Source organism: Passer montanus, unplaced genomic scaffold (genome assembly GCF_014805655.1).
Source record: "Passer montanus isolate IOZ18808 unplaced genomic scaffold, ASM1480565v1 scaffold209, whole genome shotgun sequence".
NCBI lineage: Eukaryota > Metazoa > Chordata > Aves > Passeriformes > Passeridae > Passer > Passer montanus.
The window spans coordinates 154,689-176,503 of record NW_024366692.1 but is presented as its reverse complement, the minus strand read 5'-3'; the positions used below and the strand labels follow the sequence as shown (position 1 = coordinate 176,503).

At 47.3% G+C, this 21,815-nt stretch overlaps 5 protein-coding genes across 5 annotated transcripts; 3 read left to right on the top strand and 2 right to left on the bottom strand.

Moving 5' to 3' along the window:
* Positions 1 to 351, top strand: LOC120501879 (feather keratin 4-like). Its single transcript, XM_039708655.1, has one exon. It carries the CDS (start codon positions 1 to 3, stop codon positions 349 to 351), a length of 351 nt encoding a protein of 116 aa, XP_039564589.1.
* Positions 352 to 5,852: 5,501 nt separating this feature from the next.
* On the top strand, positions 5,853 to 6,203 carry LOC120501880 (feather keratin 4-like). The gene has a single exon (XM_039708656.1). The coding sequence runs from the start codon at positions 5,853 to 5,855 to the stop codon at positions 6,201 to 6,203; it is 351 nt and encodes a 116-aa protein (XP_039564590.1).
* A 5,253-nt stretch (positions 6,204 to 11,456) lies between these two features.
* On the top strand, positions 11,457 to 11,789 carry LOC120501881 (feather beta keratin-like). The gene has a single exon (XM_039708657.1). The coding sequence runs from the start codon at positions 11,457 to 11,459 to the stop codon at positions 11,787 to 11,789; it is 333 nt and encodes a 110-aa protein (XP_039564591.1).
* A 1,482-nt stretch (positions 11,790 to 13,271) lies between these two features.
* LOC120501875 (scale keratin-like) lies at positions 13,272 to 17,518 on the bottom strand. Its single transcript, XM_039708650.1, is given in 3 exon segments — positions 13,272 to 13,401; positions 13,403 to 13,897; positions 17,502 to 17,518. Coding segments are annotated over 3 exon segments (642 nt in total).
* A 3,898-nt stretch (positions 17,519 to 21,416) lies between these two features.
* Positions 21,417 to 21,815, bottom strand: LOC120501883 (scale keratin-like). The gene has a single exon (XM_039708658.1). It carries the CDS (start codon positions 21,807 to 21,809, stop codon positions 21,417 to 21,419), a length of 393 nt encoding a protein of 130 aa, XP_039564592.1. The 5' UTR covers positions 21,810 to 21,815.

Genomic DNA, 21,815 nt, shown 5'->3' with positions numbered 1-21,815 from the left:
ATGTCCTGCTACGAGCGATGTCCCCCCACGTCCTGCGGCCCCACCCCGCTGGCCAACAGCTGCAACGAGCCCTGTGTCCGGCAGTGCCAGGACTCCACCGTGGTCATCCAGCCGTCCCCTGTGGTGGTCGCCCTGCCCGGGCCCATCCTCAGCTCCTTCCCACAGAACACCACCGTGGGATCCTCGGCGTCCGCGGCTGTTGGGAGTGTTCTGAGCGCCGAGGGTGTCCCCATCAACTCGGGCAGCTCCTTGGGCTTTGGTGGCCTTGGGGGCTTTGGCTACCCTGGGTTGGGCAGTGGCTACAGCCGGCCCTACAGGCGCTACAACACCTCCCGCAGTGGCTTCTACTAAGGTGGGAGGAGAAGACCAGGAATGTTGAACCCCAACCCATCCCTGGAGCAGGACTGAGCTCACGGTGTCCAAAGCGGGGTCAGATCCCCACAGGTCCACCTGAATGGAGTCCATCAGGCCCTGGAATGAGGCCACTGCTCCTGTTTTACTCCTGGGCGTTTCTGGTCCTGTTTGTAGCTCTGTTGCTCAGGGTATTTGGTACTACCCGGTGTAAAGTTTTAAGTTTAGGGAGTAGGCGGGATGTGGTTCTCAGGGTGCACGGGAAGAAGAGCTCTGCCTTGGGAACACGTTCCCCTGAGCTGAGCCTTTCCCCCCCACACCATCCCCTGGTGCTTTGCAGGGCTTTAATACTCTTGTTGGGATAAATAAAATGATGCTTTTATTGTAATCTCCAGAGTCTCCCGCTGTTTTTTTCCCTCCCCTCCTGTTCTTATTTGAAACTTTTTCAGTTTCATTTTTTTAAGTGAAATTTGTCACTGAGTAGATCATCAATAGTCTGGGGGAGTTGGGAATGTTGGGAATGTGGAGAATGTTCAGCCTGGATTGTGGAGAACTCAGAACACCTCCATGATGTGATTTAGATTTGCAACAGCCACGGAAGGCACTAAACCAGTCCATTTTCCAGGGGAAAAAAGGGAAGAAATTCTCTTGTTGGGAAGGTTTGGGGCATTCCAATAACCCAGTTATACAAACAATGTCTGCAGCAGGTTGAGCTGTCCCCAGGAGTTAAACTGCTCATGGTTTATGTCCCAGCCTGGCATGAGATAAAAAACCTCCCTCAAAGCTCCTTTCATCTCCAGGACCCGGCATTCATTTCAACCCTTTGTTCCATCACACCCAGGGCTCCAGAGCTAACACAATGCAACAAATTTCAATTAATGCAGTAATTTGTCAACTCTTTGGTGCCTCGCCTGTCCCGGGAGCTCCAAAGGCATTAATTGAGTGTGGGGAGTGCCAAACTCAACCAGCCGGGGTTGGTGTGTCCTGGTTCTCCATCCAAGGGCTCCCAACTTCTTGGAGGAACTCCGGGTGTTAATTAGGGAGCTAGAATCCCTGCCAGGCTGTTAATGAGGCCATTCCCAAAATGGGATCTCCCCTCCAAGAGCAGCAGTTTCTGTGCCTGGAGGGGAGGATGAGGAGGAGGAAGCGTTCCTGGGTTATCTCAGTTTTACCCATGAAAGCAAATTTTTCTTGGGAGGGATCCCTACTAGAAGGAACAGATTTTGTAACATATCGGAAAGGATTGCGCGCTGTTGAGTTGTGGAGAGTTTGAGGATAGGGAGGAGAAGGACTCCCCTTTTATAGAAAAACCTTTCATAGAAAAACCTTTTTGTAGAACAGACTCTAAAAAAGAAGATAATCTTCATGTGGAGAAAATAGGAGGAGTTAAAGGATTTTAAGGAGATGAAGATTCGGCTTAATTTATTTTTTTTAAAGTATAAGTGATAGAAAGGTTTAATAAAATAATTAACGTTTTTGAAGGTGTTTACCTTGAATTAGGTGAAGTCCTTTGAGTTCCCCTGACTCACCGACTTCAATTGAAGTCCTTACCTAGGGGATGTGGGCCCAGATCTCCGCACAACCTGGGGGAGCCAAAGCTTTGCATATTCGAGCCATTAGCAAGAAGTGTTGGCAACTTTGAAGTCCTTTATTCCTCTGAAGTCCGAGCCCAGTCTTTGTACAAATCTTCTTCATTTGGAGTTAATTCCTATCTTTTGCTGAGTGCTCCCCATCCCGGCTTTTTGCATCCTTTCTGTGTAGGAATTTCCAGCAGGGACAAATTGAGCTGTGATAAATGGGATGAAGAGCAGCTTCTCCTGATGTCAGGTTCAGACACCGCACAGCCTCTAACCCCCAACATTTAAATTAATCTCCAACATCCATCTTCGTGTTTAATTTGTTGTGAAAATTGCTGCATATCCTGGTGACTTCCCAGGATTTTGGGTGGGAATGGGGGTGACTCAGGCATGGAAGTGGTATTAAAATTCATGTTTGGGTAAAGAAATGCAGGATTGTGGGTGTGTGGATTGGAGAGGGACTTTGGGCAAGGGTAGGGAGTGACAGGACAAGAAGGGATGAGTCCCAAATGACAGAAAGGGGGTTTAGATGGGATTTTGGGAAGGAATTGCTCCCTGTGAAGGTGAGGAGGCCCTGGCTCAGGTTATTCCATGAATTCCTCATTCCTGGAAGTGTCCAAGGCCAGGCTGGACGGGCTTGGGGTAGTGGAAGATGTCCCATGGTCCAGGTGATCTTTAATGCCCCTTCCAACGCAAATCATTCCATGGTTCTGTGATCTCCAGAGTTAAAGGACTGTCTGAATTTCCACCCGAGTTTATTTCGAGCACCAAATCCTTCTTCATTTTCCCGGGATGGAAAAGTTTTCAAGGAATGGGTTTGATCCTGGCTCTCCAGCTCCAAACAAGCCAGCCACGATCTTTTCCTTCCTGAACGAGCAAAGGAAATAAAGGGGAAATTGGGTTTCTCATGGAAAAGAAACGCTTTTTGCATGGGGTTTATCGCGATTATTCCCGGCAAATCCCAGCTCTCAGGAATGGATCAGAATCCCAAATTCACCAGCCTGGGTGGCACCAAACGTTCTGTGAAGAAGGTGGAGCTGGCACCCAGGGCAGCGCTAATTGCACTCATACAATTTGAAACGTAATTAAAATCTGCATTTGAAAGCTCGCGAAAAACAGGTCTGAAAAACAAACAAAACCCTCCCGTTTTGGGTGTGTTGTTTTGCAGAGGTTCTGGTGAGTAAATAATTTCTGCCCTCGAGTGTGAATTAATTTCTGGAGCTGTTTTCTGCTGTTCCCAGCAGAATTCCAGCTGGGAATTCCACACTACCCCGGCTCTCTGCAGGAATTCTCCTCAGATCCATCCAGGAGTTAGTGACATTAATTTTTGGACAAAACCAGAAATCACAACAGAAATTGTTGAAGTTTATTAGTCCGGAGTAAAATGCCAAAACAAATACCAAACCTGAATGATTTTAAAATTGTTGGTGACAGAATCTGAAGAAAATTATCAACGAAATGAGATCCAGTCGGGTGTGAAAATGGAGGATTTCACATCTCCTTGTGCCTTCAGGGGGAGTTCTTCGAGGAGGGGTGAGGTCCCAGGCTCTGCCTACCCCAAAAACCATCTCAGAGGTTCCAAGCCTTTGAGGAACAGATTCTTCATAATGAGCTAATTAATTACAATTCACAACGAATTGCAGATGCCAGTCTTGCCAGGGAAATTCCCTCTGCTTCTCCATGGATTTTGGGGTCACCTCTGTGCCCAGACACTTTACCCAGGGATGACTGTGAGTAACCTCCCAGTTCCATTTTGATTAAAGATCTCTTTTTTCAGACGTTCAGTCACTCACAGGTGTCTCAGGAGGATGTTCTCACATTATGCAAAAAGTCTTAATTATAATCTGAATATTTAGGTCTGGCCTTGATGACAAAAATCTGTGAACTCTTCATTTGCTCACTTTAATTCATCTCAAAATCAGGCCATTAAGTCATTCTGAGAGTACAATGAAATAAAGGCTTTAGTTGGAACAATATTTATTGTAATTGGTTACAAGGAAGTCTCCAAACAGATTTGAAATGTTGCCAGATCTGTTTTTAAATTCACAGCTGGATTTGAAACTTGCTTTGTGTTTTCCAAGCAAAGCTCGGATGAAGGAGGAATAAAAAGAATGAAGAAAAATTTTTAAAAGATGAAAACAAACTCTGCATGGTGTTATGCAAGTTAATTCCTCAACTAACTCCCAGAAATATTAGGAATAATAGGAAGTATTTTTAAATAGCTGCTAATTTCTTAAAGTATAGAGAAATAGTGAGGAATGCACAGCTAAAAACAGCCAAGGAATTTTTTTTGAGAATCCTCCAGAAATATGAGATGGCTCGAGCCGAACCTTGAACTTTTCCATTTTGATTTAAAATAAAGCAGCTGTAATTCCTGCAGATAGAAACAATGGCATCAATTTCACAGCCCAATTACTGCCCTGCACCCCCAAATCTTCATAACATCTTATTAAATAAAATACAAGAATTCAGATCTAGGTCAGGGATCTGAAATGTGCCCAGGATGGGACATTTGCATGGTGGCACTCCAATAAAGCTGCTGATAAACTTTGAAGTCCTCAGGAAGCTCTGCCCAAGCTAAATGAGTTTCAGTTCCCAGGAGATCCCCACAGAGACAGCCCTAATTTAAATGTGATTTGCATGTCTCGGGAGTGGATGTGCCAGCAGAGCAAGAACCTCAGGATTAATCCCTGCATTCAGGACTGCTCATGGATTTGAGGTTGGAAAAGAGCTCCAGGATCACCAATCCCAACCTGTGGTTGATCCCTCAATGTCCCCTCATTCCTGGGACACCTCCAGGGATGGGGACGCCAAACCTCCCTGGGCAGCCTCTTCCATGGAAAAATTCCTTCTTCTTTCCCAGAGAACCTCTCCACGCCCGGAGGTGTCCAAGGAATGAGTGGACCTTGGGCTGGTGACCAGGCTGGGGTTGGGAACACCTCGGACTCGATGGTCCTGGAGGCCTTCTCCAACCTCAGAGATCCTCTGGAAAGCAGCTGGAAATACTCATGGCTTGCCTTCCAAAACCTGCAATTCTCTGTGAATTCCCCCAGGATTTACCTTTCAGAGGAGGGCGCTGCATTATGCAAACGAGGCCTAATCTCCTTTAATGACACCAAGCAGATCCCAAAGGGGTTTGAAGGCTGAATAAATCCCATTGAATTAATCCCTGCAGTGTTCCCAGCAATGAACCCAGCCCGGAATATTTTAAGATGAAAGCACCCTGTGGTCAGATAGACAAACCACAAGATAAGGAAGTGAAGCAGTAAAAAACACAAATACTGAGGCAAAAACCCCTGTAATCAGTCGTGGCCCATAAATCACTTCTTGCACAAAGAGTGGCCCAAGTCGTTGGGCAACTCAAAACTCGGTATAAAAACCTGAGCAACTCCAGGCTCTCCCAGCCACTCTCTTCCCTCCTTTGCCTTCGTGAGTAAGGTGAGTTTGAACCTCTTTATTCTCTTTTTCCAGCAAACTTTTGCCTTGATTTTGTAGCTTTTCCCTCGCTCCTGTTGCAGCAGTTTCTCCTCAGAGGGAGGAAGGGGTTTTGTACCAGGGAAGGAGTTTTGTGTTGGTGGCGAGTTATAAATTTCATTAATTAGCCACGTTCGCTAAGTGGCTATGGGTTACTTATTAAATGGGTTATTTATTAAATGGGTTATTTATTCAGTTTTGGGATCCAAGGCACTTTTAAGGTTGTGCAGCTGCAGTTTAATATCAGCAGTGAATTCTCGAGCCTGTTCAGTTGTGTGACCACATCCCACCACAGTCCAAGCAGAGAATTCACCTAAGGCCAGAACACAAGCAGCACTAAAAATCTGATTTCCTTCTAAATTCCCAATCCTGAATGGATCCCTGGAAAACTGCTGATAAATGTGGGTGTAATGCAGCTCCTGTATTCCAGAATTCCTTCTGGCCACAGCCATGTCCTGCTACGACCTCTGTGCCCCCACGTCCTGCGGCCCCACCCCGCTGGCCAACAGCTGCAACGAGCCCTGTGTCCGGCAGTGCCAGGACTCCACCGTGGTCATCCAGCCATCCCCCGTGGTGGTCACCCTGCCCGGGCCCATCCTCAGCTCCTTCCCACAGAACACCACCGTGGGATCCTCGGCGTCCGCGGCCGTTGGGAGTGTTCTGAGCGCCGGGGGAGTCCCCATCAACTCGGGCAGCTCCTTGAGCTTTGGTGGCCTTGGGGGTTTTGGCTACCCTGGGTTGGGCAGTGGCTACAGCCGGCCCTACAGGCGCTACAACACCTCCCGCAGTGGCTTCTACTAAGGTGGGAGGAGAAGACCAGGAATGTTGAACCCCAACCCATCCCTGGAGCAGGACTGAGCTTATGGCTGCGGTTTTTGGATGCCACATGAGATACACCCAGCCTGGAGTTAAAGGAGCTGTGGGAGTTTGGCATCTCCCCAAACCAGGCCTTTGCTTGTCTTTTGTTGTGCTTTACTTCGTATTTCTGATCAAATGTCTTGTCCTGCTTATTTGTTTTGTTTTGGTTTTTTTTGTATTTGATAATAGGCAAAATATTAATTGTTGGCAATTGTTGTGCATGGCTGGATTAGCACAGGTCGTTCACCAGTGAAGAAGGAAGATTTCCCCTTGCTGAGTGTGTCTGCGTGGGTTCTGTCCTTACTGAACCATGGAAATGTATTCCTGACTTTTTCGTTGCTTCCTTCCCTTCCTCAACCCATTAAATTTGTGCTGCATCACCCTCCGAGTCTGCCTGGCCTTCTTTGCTCTCCCATCCCCTTTTCCAGTGCCTTTGGAAGTCCCCACTTCCAGAAAACACCACGCAAATAATTTCAAAGGAGAACGAGTCAGATTCTAGTGGTGGAAAACTTTTAAAACCCAGCCTGAGACCCCTTATTAAAGGCAGAAAAATGGGTGCCTCCTGCTGGGACCTAAACAGGGAATTTTTAAAGATGTGATACTTGGGAAAAGCCTTTTTAAAAGAAGGGAGCTCAGCTGAGGTTCCTGTGGAGGAAGAGAAGCAGCAATTGGGGCATCCTTTTTTTGAGTGCAGCATCTCCTGGCAGCTGAGCTCAGCGCCTGGTGAGTCTGGGAGGGGAGGCACAGAAAGATGGGGAGGGTTTCTCCCTTTGGAATTTGCTGGGTTGGGAAGCAAGTCTGGGACAGAGAGATTAAAGGACTAAAATTTAAAGAATTTTTAGTTTCAGCCCTCTCTTAGGGTGTTTTAAGCCAGAGCTGGGCTTTATCAGGTGCTGCTTTGTTCCTCCTGGATTGGGACAAAGGTTCTGCTTAGACACCCTGAAGGAAGAAGGTTTGGAAAGCTTCCCCTGAAGGCTCCGGATGAGTCAACCTCCTGTCAGCCCATAAAATTACTGATATCTCTGAAAAGTTTCATTTGGAGTCTTTGTCTGCCTGTCCAGAATGAGGCTGAACTGTAATTAAAGATGCTGATGAGGTTCTGCCGACTGCAGTCATTAGTGGAATGAAATTAAAGGAGGTAAATGAAAGAATTAATAATTTTAAGGAGGAGGTTTTTTTTAATAAACACCAGAAGACAGTGGAAAGCTGGCAGTTTGATGTTCTATTACAGGAGGAGCTTGGTCTGGATTAAATGTTTAATTTAATATTTTTTGCCATCTCAACTGAAGCTATTCCCTGATCAAAGGTGATGAATTCCAAAAAGTCCAATGACTCCAAAGGGTTATGACTGAGGCGCTGCTGAGAAAGTGCCTTGGACAGGTTCAGGTGGATATTTCTCATGACAAAATTAATTTCCATACCCTTGCAACTACCTTTTCATTAATTGAACCAAATCTCTTCCCAGATTGCAAAAAAACTCCCCTCAAAGTTGGGGTGTTTCCTCTAAGCACCCAGAAATCCCATCAGGATGGTCAAACTTTTTGAAATAAAATAAAAGATGACCCTCAAGCACCACTTCCCCCTTTCATTCCTGTCCCAAATGGCCTTTTTGGGTTAAAACTTGGTATGGCAACCAGTAAAGCACAATTCTGAGGAAAAAAAGGGAAATATGGGTGAGTTTGCAGTCAGTTAGAAAGTAATTTATTCACTGTTGCAGAAAATGAGTAGGAATATCGTGTTAGAATATTTTCCACAGGGAAGGATTTCTCCTGAAGACCTGCAACAACTTGGTCCCACAGAAATAAAAAAATACCATTTTTTTTTCAGAAATATTTGTTGTCAGTGAAAATCCCTTTCAGCACCAAATTCTGCAGAGCTGCAGCATCTCCTGGGTTTACAGGGAAAAGGGAAGAGGCAGGAAGGCTCTGGAGAGCTTTTATGGCTTTCTGGGGCTGCCTGGAGGATCCCAGACATTCCTGCACCTTTTATTACCCAGTCCCCGCAGGAGCTGTGGGTTTGCTTTGCATTTGGCCGGGTTCCCAGCAGGGAAATTGGTTTGTTGACTGTTTATGTTCATTATGGTTTATCCTGGCCACGGATGAAACCCACGACCCGCGAGGCCGCTTTCATCTCCCTGCTTTGCATCCATTAAATATTCCCGACTCCATCGCACCAACTCCACCTCCCAAAGTGGGGATGAGTCAAAATCCCATTTGTTTAGGACTTCTGGCATTTTGGGCACACACCTGGGAGCAGCCCCTGGTGTGGCAGCGGGTTTTAATTGGAGTTCTGAGTGCACAATTCTGGCCATGATAAGGGCCCAGGAGATTTCAGATCGCTGCTCCTTGTAATCTTCCCATGAGCAACATTCCAAAGCTTTCAGCTCCTGGGAGGAGAAGTTTGAGCCAGCCAGACAAGCTGGACTTAGGATCACCTTCAGAAGTGGAATTTGGGCTCTTTTTATCTTCTCTGTAGCTTTGGATGGGTTGGCTTTCAAACCACAAGCTGCTCTTAGAGTCAATAGATAATTATTGTTATAAAGGAAAGTCAGGGAATCATGGAATGGTTTGGGCGGAAAGGGGCCTTAAAAATCATCTAAGCCATGGGCAGGGACACCTTCCACTACCCCAGGGTGCTCCAAGCTGTGTCCAACCCAGCCTTGGAAACTTCCAGGGATGGGGCAGCCACAGCTTCTCTAGAAAACCAAGTTTTTAACATTTCTGTGCGTGCAGTGAGAACTTTGGGAAGGTCTGGTCAATCTGGAGGGACGGGAGAGTTTCCATCCATCGTGTCATCATTTTGGGTCATCCCAAACTGGGGACATCCAACGACTCACAGCTGGAATTGAGTGGATGCAAATTCTGATTTGTGTTTCAAGGACAAAGTGGAAGGATTTGAGCTGGTGGGGAAGTTTTTGGAATCCATCAGGAATCTTGGCCACCCCTTTGAACCCCTGGTCATGTTCAAAGAGTCTGTCCCTACCCATTTGCTGATCGTCCCCCATTTGCATGTCTGAGTGGTCCAGGGAAATGTTTGGGGAACTTTGAAGACTTCTGCTCTTCAGAAGTCTCCAACCAGCATTTATTTCCCAGGAGATGTTGGGGAAGATACTCGCAGTGAGGGGCTGATTTGCCTGTCTCTGCCTCGGAGATTAAACACCACGAGAGGTTGGAATGCTCGGCCCTGCCCTCCAGTCTGCTCCTGCATTGTCTGCGATTACTTTTTAATCTGGAAATTGCCTTTGAAAAGGAACTGGAATTGCTGCACGCTGAGGTGATCTTTGAGACGTGCAAAATGAAAGCCAGAATTGGCTTTCAAAGAAGGAAAAAAGGAACAGGAACATTACAAACATCTCTAAATAACTGCTATTAATTTGGGGAACAATTTTGCATAATGGTGCAAAGCCCAGCAGGGGAAAGTAATAATTTAGTGACAGATGTAAAATGGTTTGGAGTCTTTGATGACCCCAAAGATGAGCTTGGGCAAGGCTTTGAACAGCCCCAAATTCCCAGGCATCCTCCAGCTGACCTCAATCGCTGTCCTGGTTTGATGTAGGGAGAAAACCCAGCCTGGAGACTCCTGAGATGAAGGACTTGGACACTCACTCCCCAAATTGTGTCTCAGATTCCATCATGGGAGTGTGGTGGTTTAATAATAAAGGAATAGATCAGATGCTGATCCTCTTTCATGCTCTCTGCTGAGTCATGAAAATAAAATCTGTTCCCTCAAATAATCCATTCCCAGTACCTTTGAGAGTGGGGGAGTTTAATCACCTCTAAACACTTTCTAATGATTTTATTTCCTGTATTTTGGCGAGGCAGAAATAGGAATTTCTGCCCTTCTCAGAGCGAGGTGTGCCAAAAACTTGCACCCTCCATGCAGAGGGAAAGGGATTTCACAGGGAAGGTCACTGCACCTTTTCTGATGGTTTCATTCATCGATGTCATGATTCCTTAGGATGCAAAACAATTTCCTGAGTAACCCAGATGAATCAGCCTCTGATCAGGAATTAACCGGGCTCGTAAGATTTGAGGATAAAAGAAACCTCTCCGGAGGAATGCATACATTATAGGGAGGAAATAAATCCAGGCAAGAAACACAAACAGAGAGGAAAAGTAAATCCCCAGCCAGGGGTATTTTGCATATGAGGAATCGTTAGCAATTGGCTGCTAATGAGCTACAAGCACAATTTGTGTCCCAGGTCCTCGGGCTCTCCGGGCCAGGGTATAAAACCAGCCCGGTCGGAGAAGCTACAACCACTTCTGCTTTCTTCTCCTTGGAGAAAAGGGTAAGTCTTGATCTGCTTCCCACTTTCTTTGGATTGTTGCTGTCTTTGTGTTTTATTTTTCTGCTGTTTGTCTGTAACAACCCGAGGTTTGCGCTCTTTAAAATAGCTGGGGAGACCTCAAAGCAGCTTTTTCTCTAGGGAGGGACATTCTTTGAAGGGTGGAGGTCGTTCCTGCGCTGAACCCGGATTTTTCACCCAAATCTTTCTGATCCAAGAAGCCCCAGGCTCTGCCTGAGTGTTGTTCAGCAGCTGTGGGGAATTGGTGCAAAGCTTTTGGCTCTCGGGATGGAATCACAAAATATTCGGGGTTGGAAGGGACCTCTGGAGATCTCCCGGAGCAGGTGACACAGGAAAGCCTCCACGTGGGTTTGGAACAACTCTGGAGAGGGAGACTCTTGAGCACGAGGGTCTGAATGTCTCCAGACACACATTGCCTGAACTCCCTGGCTCAAAGCCACCTGCACCAAGGCCTCACCACCCTCATGGTAAAATTTCTGCTCCTCATTTTTACTTGCTGAGGAATTGGTTGGGTTTTTTTTCTTTTTCTTTTCTTTTTCTTTTTTTTTTTTTTTCCCCTTTTTTTAAATTTTTCCCTTTTCGGGGTGCAGTTGTTCCTTGCTTTCCTGACTGCCTGCTCCCTCACCTCCCCGCTTATTTACGGGCAGCAGGAGGAGTGCGGTGGGAAAGGAGAGCTCAGAGCCGCTCAGGAGGAGGTGGAGCTGCCCTTTGTGGTGTGGAGAGCTCCGAGCTTCACTGAAATCCCCTTTCAACCCGAGACCAACCCTTCATTCCATTCTCCACACAGCCCTCGCGCTGTCCATCACCACAACAGCCCAATTACGTGACTAATTACACCTCGCTCCTTGTATTCCAGAACTCCCTGCGTCCCAGACTCACGCCCCACAGCCATGTCCTGCTACGACCTCTGTGCCCCCACGTCCTGCGGCCCCACCCCGCTGGCCAACAGCTGCAACGAGCCCTGTGTCCGGCAGTGCCAGGACTCCACCTACGTGATCCAGCCATCCCCTGTGGTGGTCACCCTGCCCGGGCCCATCCTCAGCTCCTTCCCGCAGAACACCGCCGTGGGATCCTCGGCGTCCGCGGCCGTCGGGGATGCTCTGAGCGCCGGGGGAGTCCCCATCAACTCGGGCAGCTCCTCGGGGCTCGGCAGTTTGGGGTACTCCGGTTTGGGGGGGCTCTACGGGAGGTCCTACCGGCGCTCCAACCGCTGCGGGCCCTGAGGGAGCCTCGGGATGAGCAGGAGATGGAAAGCGCGATCGGATGCAGGACTGAGCCCGTGCCCACCCGCTTGCTGACCCCCGCAGCTTTGCCCTGAGCTCCCGGGGCTGCAGGAGCTTGGCCTTTCCCATTTGATGCCTTTCTGTGGAATCAGGGAGGTGAAAAATGTCACTCGATTGTCGCTGGGTGTCCAGCTGTAAAACACTGCCTGGAAATGGGTGATGAATTTTAATTTGTATTCAACCCTTTTGCTTTCTTATGCTGTATTTTTTTTTAAATTCCACTTCTTGCTCATTAAATAGATGGCGCATCACAATTTGTGTTTTGTAATGTTCCTTCTCTCTTTTGCTTTGGAGCCTTCTCTGGCAGAAATTTGCCTGTGCATAAATTGTGAGTACCAAGCAGATCTGCATTTAAGTTCTACCACACTAATCACTGAGGAGTTATATAAATATAAACAATGAGTAATATTTTTTGGGGGGAATATTTTCCCTTTTTTCTCATTTCTGGAAGAACAATATGAAATAATCACCCCTGGCTAGCAACAAATGGGGGGGAAAGAGGTGGGAAAGCCAAAGCAGCTTTACAGACAGAACTTTATTTAATTTATTCCCAGAATTCCATCTAAACCTCCTCTCCATAAATTAGAACCCATTCCCCCTTGTCCTGTCCCTCCAGACATTTGGAAAGGATTTCTCCCCATATTTCTTGTCAGCTCGTTCAGACACTGAAATGTGAAATCAGGTCACCCCGAATCTTCCTCAGGCTCAACAAACCCAGGCAGAATTTTCAAAACCCAACAAACAAAATGAAAACTTAGGTCTCGTTCTTCCCTTGTCGTCCTGCTAGCTTAGAAAGGCGGCAATCATGTCTTAATTGTTTGCTAAACGATGTGGTGATTGAGGGGCCTTTCGGGTGTCATCAGGAATCCTCAGAGCAAGAACAATTACTCAGAACCTCGGGGAAGTTAATGACGGGCAAATTGCTAAACAAACATTCCTCAACATCTTAAGTACCCCAATTAAACTCCCATTCCACATTTTAAACACGGGGAGCAGGGCAGATCCTGAGATAAGGAGCCCTCAGCACGCTGGGGAGTTCTGCTCCCGGAGGAAAAAATAAAACACAAATGAAAACCAGAGAGACTCTTGTGCAATACCAACAGGGATTTAATGTCAGAGAGAAAAGCAACAGCCGAGGGCCAGGAATCCAGGTGACACCAGGGGCAGCAGGGGATGCAGGACTCGTGCGCTGGGAGCAGGGACTCGCTCAGGACCAGGATAAGCCAGGGATGGAGGGGTCTGGGCACAGAGTGGGGATGGAGGGCTCAGGGAATCCCGAGGGGAGGGTGGGCTCAGGGCACACCCAGGGCTGCTGGGCACACTCAGCTGCCGCTGCCAGCAGCTCCTGCCCGGTGTGCCCATGGCCCAGCCTGGCCTCCAGGGCTGGCACTGCCTCTGGGGGCCGGCACTGCCAGGGGGGCTTTAGAAAACCCCACAGCTCCCGCGGCGGGACCTGCCCCATCTCTGGGAGCCAGGCAGGGAATAGCCCAGGCCCCGCGAGGAGAAGCCGGAGCTGTAGGACCTCCCGCAATTGCCAAACAAAGGAGCTCCTATAACCATGGGAGCCCCCCAACCCAAAGGAACCCCCATAGCTCTGGGAACCTCCAAAAGGTCCCCACCCAAAGGAGCCCCAATTCCCCCGGGAACCTCCATAACCTCCAGACCCAAAGGAGCCCCCATAGCCAGAGGAGCCCCCATAGCCCAGGGAGCCCCCATAACCTCCAGACCCAAAGGAGCCCCCATAGCCAGAGGAGCTCCCCAAGGCCAGGGAGCCCCCATAACCCCCAGATCCTCCCAGCCCAAAGGAGCCCCCATAGCCCTGGAAGCTGCGGGAACTGAAGGAACGCTCCGGCCAGGCTGGCCCCGATGATCCCACAACGCTCTCCTGAGGGAAGGTGCTGAGCACGGGGCCAGGGATGGTCACCACCACTGGCGGGGGCAGGATCAGGGCTCTGGAGTCGGGGCACTGCTGCACACACGGCTCGTTGGCGCTCTCGGCGATGGGCTGGGGGCAGCTCACGCCGCAGGACTCGCTGGAGTAGGACATCCTTCTGTGCTGGGAGGCTGCAATGCACAGCAGAAAGAACTTCAAGGCTAAACTGGTTGAGAAAAATCAAAATAAAACTCTGTGTCTGAAATATCAGAAGGAAACAGATAAATTCAAAGGTGATATCAAAGAAATATCACTATTGTATCATCTCCACCTTTAACCTTCCCCTCACCATGATCATGCTTGCAAGAGAAATTCTGTGCTGGATAAATTAAACAAACTTGTAGTAACCTGTGGCAAAGATTCAGTGAAAGGTGTAAGACCAGCAAGAAAGAAGCTAAGAGGAAGAGAGAAAAAGGCCCATTGACTTTGTGCTGTAATTCAGACTTTACGGAGATGAGTGACACCACTTACCTTGTTCGCTGCAGGGATGGGAACAGGAGCAGTGGATGAAGGGCTGTAGGTGATGTGAGCTTTTATATCCTCCTCAAAGCCACCCTCTGAGCCTCCCGTCCTTGTTTATTACAAAACCAACGCCACAGTGGGCGCTTCCATTCTGTCACCTCAGCACTGTCCCTCCCAAACTCGCGTGGCTATGACACAACTGCTGATGGCAATCAGCTCCCTCTGAGTGTGATGTGAGGGGATTTGGGGAATTTGGGGCTGAAGTGTGGGCATGGAGTCACCAATTAAAGCCAGTCCTGCTTCAGTCCAATTTTAATGTCCTGTTAAATTGGGATATTTTAATGGTCGTGGTAACACTTCTATGGCATGGAGTCCTTTGTGGTGCCACCATCACCAGGTGAAGGTCGCCCAGCTGGACCTAAAATTGTGGCTCTGAGAGGACATGAATTCTCCTTGTAGCTGAGTAAGGATCTATAAAATTTGTCCCCAAAGAGGCAGAAATTGGTACAGCCAGAAGAGGCCTCAGCTTAAAGCTAATTCCAAACATTTCATGATTTCATTTGAAATCTCAATTTCCAGAAGTTCAGTTCGAAATACAGTAAAAATCATAATTTTCTTCCCCCCCCTCCAAATACTGACCACTACAGAAAAAAGTGAGAATTTAATAAAGTAGTAATAAAATAAAAATATTTTTTATTAGGCTGAGTCTGGGACATCCTGTAGTTATTTTTCTTCTTTCCTCTTGCAATTGTTTTCTAATTTTATGACATTGCAAAAGAGATGCAATAAATTACCTCTAAATTGTAAAATAGCTCTGCTTGTGAAGTGTCATCAGGATTTGCTGATAATAATGAGAGGTACTGGAGGATAATGACTTTAAGCTGCCTCACTTATTATAATAAATACTCATTAATAGTCGGTGCTTGCAATTTCTATTATCCTGTTAAATGGAGGCTGGGAGTTACGAGGATTTATTCTGAAGTTAGGAGCTCCCTTGTTATGAAACAACATCATTTAAAAATATCAATCAATGTCACTCCTCTTGATTCCTTAATCAACCTCTGATTAATAATTTCAGTGCTGGCAATGATTTAATTTTCATTCATGAGCTCAAATTCTTTATTTTATTAACTACTGACGTGTTTGGAATGACTATGACAAGTACATCACCTGCCGTATTGAGTGCAGCTTCTTAATTTATGAGGCAGCTGAAATATCTTAAATTTTAGGGGAGAAATAAAAGCCTGATTGTAAATTATCTGAATCTGCAGATAATTAACTATCAATGTTCTGCACAAAAGGGGTCTCAAACTGATGTTCCAAAATCTTGACTCTTGGAGTCTCACCTGTAAATATTTTGTCCATGAAATTGTGCCTCATGACACAGAGCCCTCAGCTCACGTGTCTCTGAACTGACGCTCCTGCCCCAGTTTTGGGTGCTGACATTTCTGTGTTCGTGTCTAACACACCAAATATTGATTTCCTGTGGGCGTTCACAAAGCCCCTCATGGTCCTGGAAGGATCTGGAACATCCCTGAAGCGTCACTGCCTCCGTGACATTCCAAAACTAGTAGGGAATGGAGCAATGGAGCCCATCTTGGGATTGTTGAGTAATTAATGGTATTTGAGCTGCAAATACAGATCTTAAAACTCCTCATGTTTCTAAAGCATTTGGAGATAATTGATATTTTCTTCATTTTTGATACCTGTCTCCCTGTCTTTGTGTGTCTCTCATAGATTTTCAAGGGATTCACTTAAATTTTAAAAGACGAAGTTAATTAATCTGAACTCATCGAATGCAAAGACAGCTCTCGTGATGGAGATTATTACCTCATCATTCACCAGCTCAATGCCCTAAAGTCTGTCTTGACATGGCCTCACGCCCGTATTTGTGTGTGGGGAGTGGCAGTGCAAAGCCAGCAGAATTAAATCCCTCCATGTGAGGGTTGTTTTGTGTGGGACCGGAGGCACGGAGGGCGTTTTGTCCTTGTAAGCACTTTGGGAAATGTATAAAAGCTGCCACCACTCTGAGCTTCTCCATCCACATCTCCTGAGTTATTCACCTTGGTGAACAAGGTAAGTCCGATTTCAGCTCCTCTATCCTTCTCTATCCTTCTTTTTCCCCATCCAATTCTTTGATGTTATGGATTGGCAGATGTAAAAACTGTGGGTCTCAGAAGGCTGTTGTAGAATAAAATGTGAATTTTCACCACGCCACTTGGAATACCCATTTCCAGGATTTTAGGTACAATGTGTGACTGTAAAATTTAAAAATATCTGAGTGATCATTCCCACCTTATGGGAATATAAGGGTAAATGTTCTGGTTTGGAAGCTGAGGGCTAATTGGGAAAGGATATGAAACTACAAAAATTGCTGCTTTGTATCTGACACTTCTTAACTTCCTATACATACATTGCTAGATTTCACCTAGTCTTAATAAATTTATGAAGAGATAAAACCAGATTTTTGTCACAGTGTAAGAAGCGTCACCAGAGATGACACCAGATGTTTTCATCTGTGTGCGACTTCTCGGAGACCTTATGACAGCAACCAGAATCTAGAATGTGATGTTTGTAGTCAGATTTGGAAAGCAACAAACTCTGGGCTCTCACATTTTCTATGGCAAAGCACAGGCAGAGTCAGGTGGAAATTTCTGGATCTGAAACCTTTCCCCTGCTGTTCATTGCAGCCTCCCAGCATAGAAGGATGTCCTACTCCAGCGAGTCCTGTGGGGCTCCCTTGGCTATGGCCATTCCCTGGGTTATGGAGGTGACAGTGGCTATGGGAGCTCCCTCGGGGGCTACGGGGGCTCCTTCGGGGGCTATGGGGGCTCCCTTGGGGGCTATGGGGGCTCCTTTGGCAATTGCGGGAGGTCCTACAGCTCCGGCTTCTCCTCGCGGGGCCTGGGCTATTCCCTGCCTGGCTCCCAGAGATGGGGCAGGTCCCGCCGCGGGAGCTGTGGGGTTTTCTAAAGCCCCCCTGGCAGTGCCGGCCCCCAGAGGCAGTGCCAGCCCTGGAGGCCAGGCTGGGCCATGGGCACACCGGGCAGGAGCTGCTGGCAGCGGCAGCTGAGTGTGCCCAGCAGCCTTGGGTGTGCCCTGAGCCCTCCATCCCCTTGGGATACCCTAAGCCCTCCATCCCCTCTCTCTGCCCTGAGGCCTCCACCCCCTCGGAACACCCTGAGCCCTCCATCCCCTCATCGTTGCAGCTCTCAGCGATGGGCTGGGGCACAGCCACGCTGGTTCTGGGGGGGCACAGGTCGTAGCAGGACATTTTGGCGTGAGAGAGATGAGGCTGAAAGAGAATTTGGAAAAAGAAGGGTTAAAACATACAGGGGATCTCCCAGTTCAGCAGTGGCTTGTTCCCCCAGGCCTGATGAAGTCTTTGAGTGGCCAACGGCTACCAAAGCCAAACCTCGTTGCCCACCCTGCCCAGCTCTGGCCCTGTGCTGTGCAGCCCCCTTAGAGCCCTGACCCCCACACCCCCAGACCTCACAATCCCTGACCAAGTCCCTGTGCCCAGCCTGGATCCTTGTCTCACAGCCAAGGGGTCATAGCAGGACATCTTGCAGGGCTCAGTGTTGGTTTGCCACACATAGAGGCATAAAAACTATAAAAAGTCAGAAGTTGATGAGAGAGATTTTCAACATGAGTGAAATCACTGTGTTGTGGTTTATGTTCAGCCTTGATTGTCATGGTGAACACCCACTGAGCACCTTGATCAAAAAATTCCTGCCTATGTAAATCCTCCCCCAGAGACTGATCTTTGTTCTGACCCCACATGGTTGTGTTGTTCAGCTTTTGGAAATGCCTGCGCTGAAGAGCAATATAAGAACCCCTGTCCCATCTCCCATGAACTTCCCTGAAGTTGGGAAGTTAGGAAGATCTGGGGACTCCCAAGGATTTGGGGACTCCCAAATCCCACATTTGCCACTGGTTTCATTAATAGTAATTCCAGACAGAAACAATGTAAAGCTGTTCTAAAGCTCAGTATTCCTAAATGAATCTTCTACAACTGCTCTGGTACAGGCTTTGATTAAATAAATAGAAAGAAATTTAAAATTCATACTCACTTATCTCCACAAGGTGAATGATCTGTGAGAAGTGTCTGGATGGACCCAGGCACTGGAGCTTATATAGAGGATCCCAACATTCCTGAGGGCTTGGAATCTTGCTTGGAGTGGGGGTTCTGCCTGAAATAAATTGTTTACCAGCTTTGAGTCACAAAAGTTTGGAGTTTGTGGCAGTTCTGATTTAATTCACATTCTCCTATCGTGTGATGTCGGAGTTTCACCATCTTGATTTCTTTAATCTTGGGTCTTAATTGGTGCTGGCAACTCCTGGTATCATTAGGGTGACCTCACAGGAATTACCGTGTTCATTAAGCTGACTCCACATGTTGCTTCTTCCTTTACAACCTTGTCATGAGCTTGTCTGCTCCAAGATTTTGTAAGACTCATCTTTGGCTGACATGGACATTTTTCCTTAACAGCCTTTAAAATTATCTGATAAATTAATTAGAAGCAGAAACCAGCTTATTCCAGAACTACACAGAATAAATGTGTTTCCAGCCCTAATTAAAGAGACCTTGTTTGTCTGAGATGGATTTACGGGGTCATGAATATCTGCTGAGATCATCCACTACACTCAGCAATTCCCCAATAATTTTCCATTGAGAAGAAGGTTTGGGATCAATCCCACATAAAAATCACTTTGTTTAACTAAAAAGATTTTAGTGGAAAATGAAATTCAGTTTTAAAAGGGTTGGTGGTGCTGAATGTTCCCATATAAAGTCCTGTGATTCCAATTTTGAGGAAAAAACCAAAGAGGCAGATCAAGGTGCTTCTTTAATGTCATGGGTGCAATTTCTTATCAAGAGTGTTCCAGCCCTTCTTGAGAGAAATACTTTGTAATGATTTCACAAACATTCATTATCTGCTGTTCAACCCAGCTAATGTTCAGTGTTGTACGACATGAGTGATTTAGACATTTCACTCTTACACAACCCCAGCTGCTTTAATGTGCAGGAAACAAGGTGTTGCCTGCCATTACTTTAATTAAATCATTATTTGTGCCATTGGAAGTCAAGGGTTAATAACTAATGCAGCTCTTCTTTTCCTTCTTTAAAAAACAAAAAAAAATCCTGTCCATATCTGTCGTTGAATCCTCTATGAGTTTAAGATTCCACCTTTGCTGTATTTGCCTTATTTGAAGATATATTTTCCATTAAAGAAAAAAAAAAAAATTGGGATTATTTACCATTTTCCTGTGATTTTTCAGAGCACAACTTTTAGGTTTTCATCTGTATCCAGTGCATTTTGCAGACCCTTCTTGTCATTCCTGAGAAATCCCCCCAGAGATCTGCTCTGAATTCCTATGCTGAAGATTGGTTTTTGTGGTCCAGGTTCATGCCAATATTTTCATTTTCTTTGCAGGTGAAAAAGGATTTGGGTTTAGGTTTGTGTTTTGTTTGTTGCCCCAACAAATTTCCCTGCATTTGCTGCAGGGGAAGGAAAAAAAATGATTCTCCAAGGACAGAAAGGGTTTGAGTGGTTCCCACATCTCCCAGCCTGGGGTGGATTTCCTTGCCTTGATTTATATTTTACAAAAATCTGACAATCAGAGCAAGTTGTGCCTCATCCCTGGCACAAACTCCTTTCAAATCCAACCCCTTTTGATGGGATTCATCAAAACCCCTTTGGGCAGCAGGGGAGGGGGGATTCTGCCCTGCTCAGGTGAGACCTCACCTGCAGAGCTGCCCCAGCCCTGGAACCCAGCCCAGGGATGACCTGGAGCTGCTGGAGGGTGCCCAGAGGAGGCTCCAGGATGATCTGCGGGATGGAGCAGCTCTACTGGGAGGAAAGGCTGAGGCAACTGGGATTATTCTGTTTGGAGAAGCTCTGAAATGACATCACTGTGGCCTTGCAGGACCTGAAGGGGCTACAAGAAACATGGGGAGAAGCCTTTCCCAAGGGATGGGGTGACAGGACAAGGGGGAATGGGTTCAGACTGACAGGGAGGGGGTTTAGATGGGATTTTGGGGATGAAGTCTTCCCTGAGAGCCTAGGGAGGCCCTGGTGCAGGATATTCCATGGCTGCCCCATCCCTGGCAGTGTCCAAGGCCAGGTTGGACAGGGCTTGCAGAAACCTGGCGTGGTGGAAGGTGTCCCTGCCCATGGCAGGGTGTGGAACGAGATGATTTTAAGATCCCTTCCCACCCAAACCATTCCATGATTCCGTGATGGCCTCTCTCCACTTTGTATTAAAAACACCGCAATTTCTGTGTTCTCTGGACTACAAAATTTATTTGGAGGTGTTCCTGTGAGACGAAAACCTCTCTACACGCAGATTTTCCGGAGCCTCTGAGGAACAAGGGCTGTGAGAGCACTTCGGAAGCACTGAGCAATGCTCTCTGCTCCCTGTTTTGTTGTTTTGTAGCCCTTGCATGTCCCAGGGCTGAGTAACAGCGCCCAAAGCAGGGAGGAGCTGCCAGGCACCTCAGCCCTGATCAGATCGCTCGTAGCCGCTGGGTTTGGCCAGGCCAGGCCCTGCCCTGCTCTTACTTTCCCTTTTGTGTCATCCAGGGCAGGCTGCTCGCTCAGAGTGGCTCTGGCACTCCCAGGCCCTCTCCAGTGGCTCTCCAGAGATTTAAGCAATCAGAAATGGTCAGGTTGAATAGCTCTGTTATGAGCAGGTAAGACCTCAAGTGAGTATTCAGCATCATTTAAAATAAAAAAAGGATGAAAACACAAAAATTCAATGCATAAAAGATTTATTGCAGGAACAACTTGAATAAATGACAGAGAGTAAAAAGGAAAACATGGGAAAACAAGAGGTACACACAGAAACTACAACAAAAAAAAAAAAGCTAAATTTTTTGAGACATACAGTTGTCAAACAGCAGAGCTAAATAAATGCAAATATGAGAAGACATTGACATAAAGGACATAAACAATAAAGATCAAAGATAAGAAAAGAAAAAAGAAATTGTTATAAATAATAAATTCACAAAATCGGACATTAGGGAATATATCTTCAAACTGGAGACAAAGCAAAATACTAAATATAGCAAAAGAAAAGTTTGAACGGAAAGAGTAATGGCAGCAAAAATTCAGATGAACAACTCTGAGATTCCTCCATTGCTGACAGAGGAAAAAAGCCCTGGGATGACTCTAGCAGGGCCCGCAGGTGTTCCAGATCTTCTTGCTGTAGCGGGGCAGGACGCAAGGGCTGCAGGCGGGAGCAGCGTAGGCTCTGCCAAAGGTGCAGAGGCCCCCCGAGGCCTGGGTGGCGCCGGCGCCGTAGAGGCCGCCCAGCCCCAGGGAGCCGCCAAAGGCCGGTGCTCCGGAGGAGCCCACCACGGCCTGCTGGGGGAAGGAGCTGAGGATGGGGCCGGGGAAGGTGACCACCACGGGTGGTGGCTGGATGAAGGCAGAGGAGTCGGGGCACTGGCGGGCGCACAGCTCGTTGCAGCTCTCGGCGATGGGCTGGGGCACAGCCACGCTGGTTCTGGGGGGGCACAGGTCCGTGCTGCTTTTCGGGGGGCACAGGTCGTAGCAGGACATCTTGGT

Coding starts and splice junctions, on each gene's coding strand:
- LOC120501880 (XM_039708656.1), top strand. CDS start 5,853: ATGTCCTGCTACGACCTCTGTGCCCCCACGTCCTGCGGCCCCACCCCG.
- LOC120501879 (XM_039708655.1), top strand. CDS start 1: ATGTCCTGCTACGAGCGATGTCCCCCCACGTCCTGCGGCCCCACCCCG.
- LOC120501883 (XM_039708658.1), bottom strand. CDS start 21,809: ATGTCCTGCTACGACCTGTGCCCCCCGAAAAGCAGCACGGACCTGTGC.
- LOC120501881 (XM_039708657.1), top strand. CDS start 11,457: ATGTCCTGCTACGACCTCTGTGCCCCCACGTCCTGCGGCCCCACCCCG.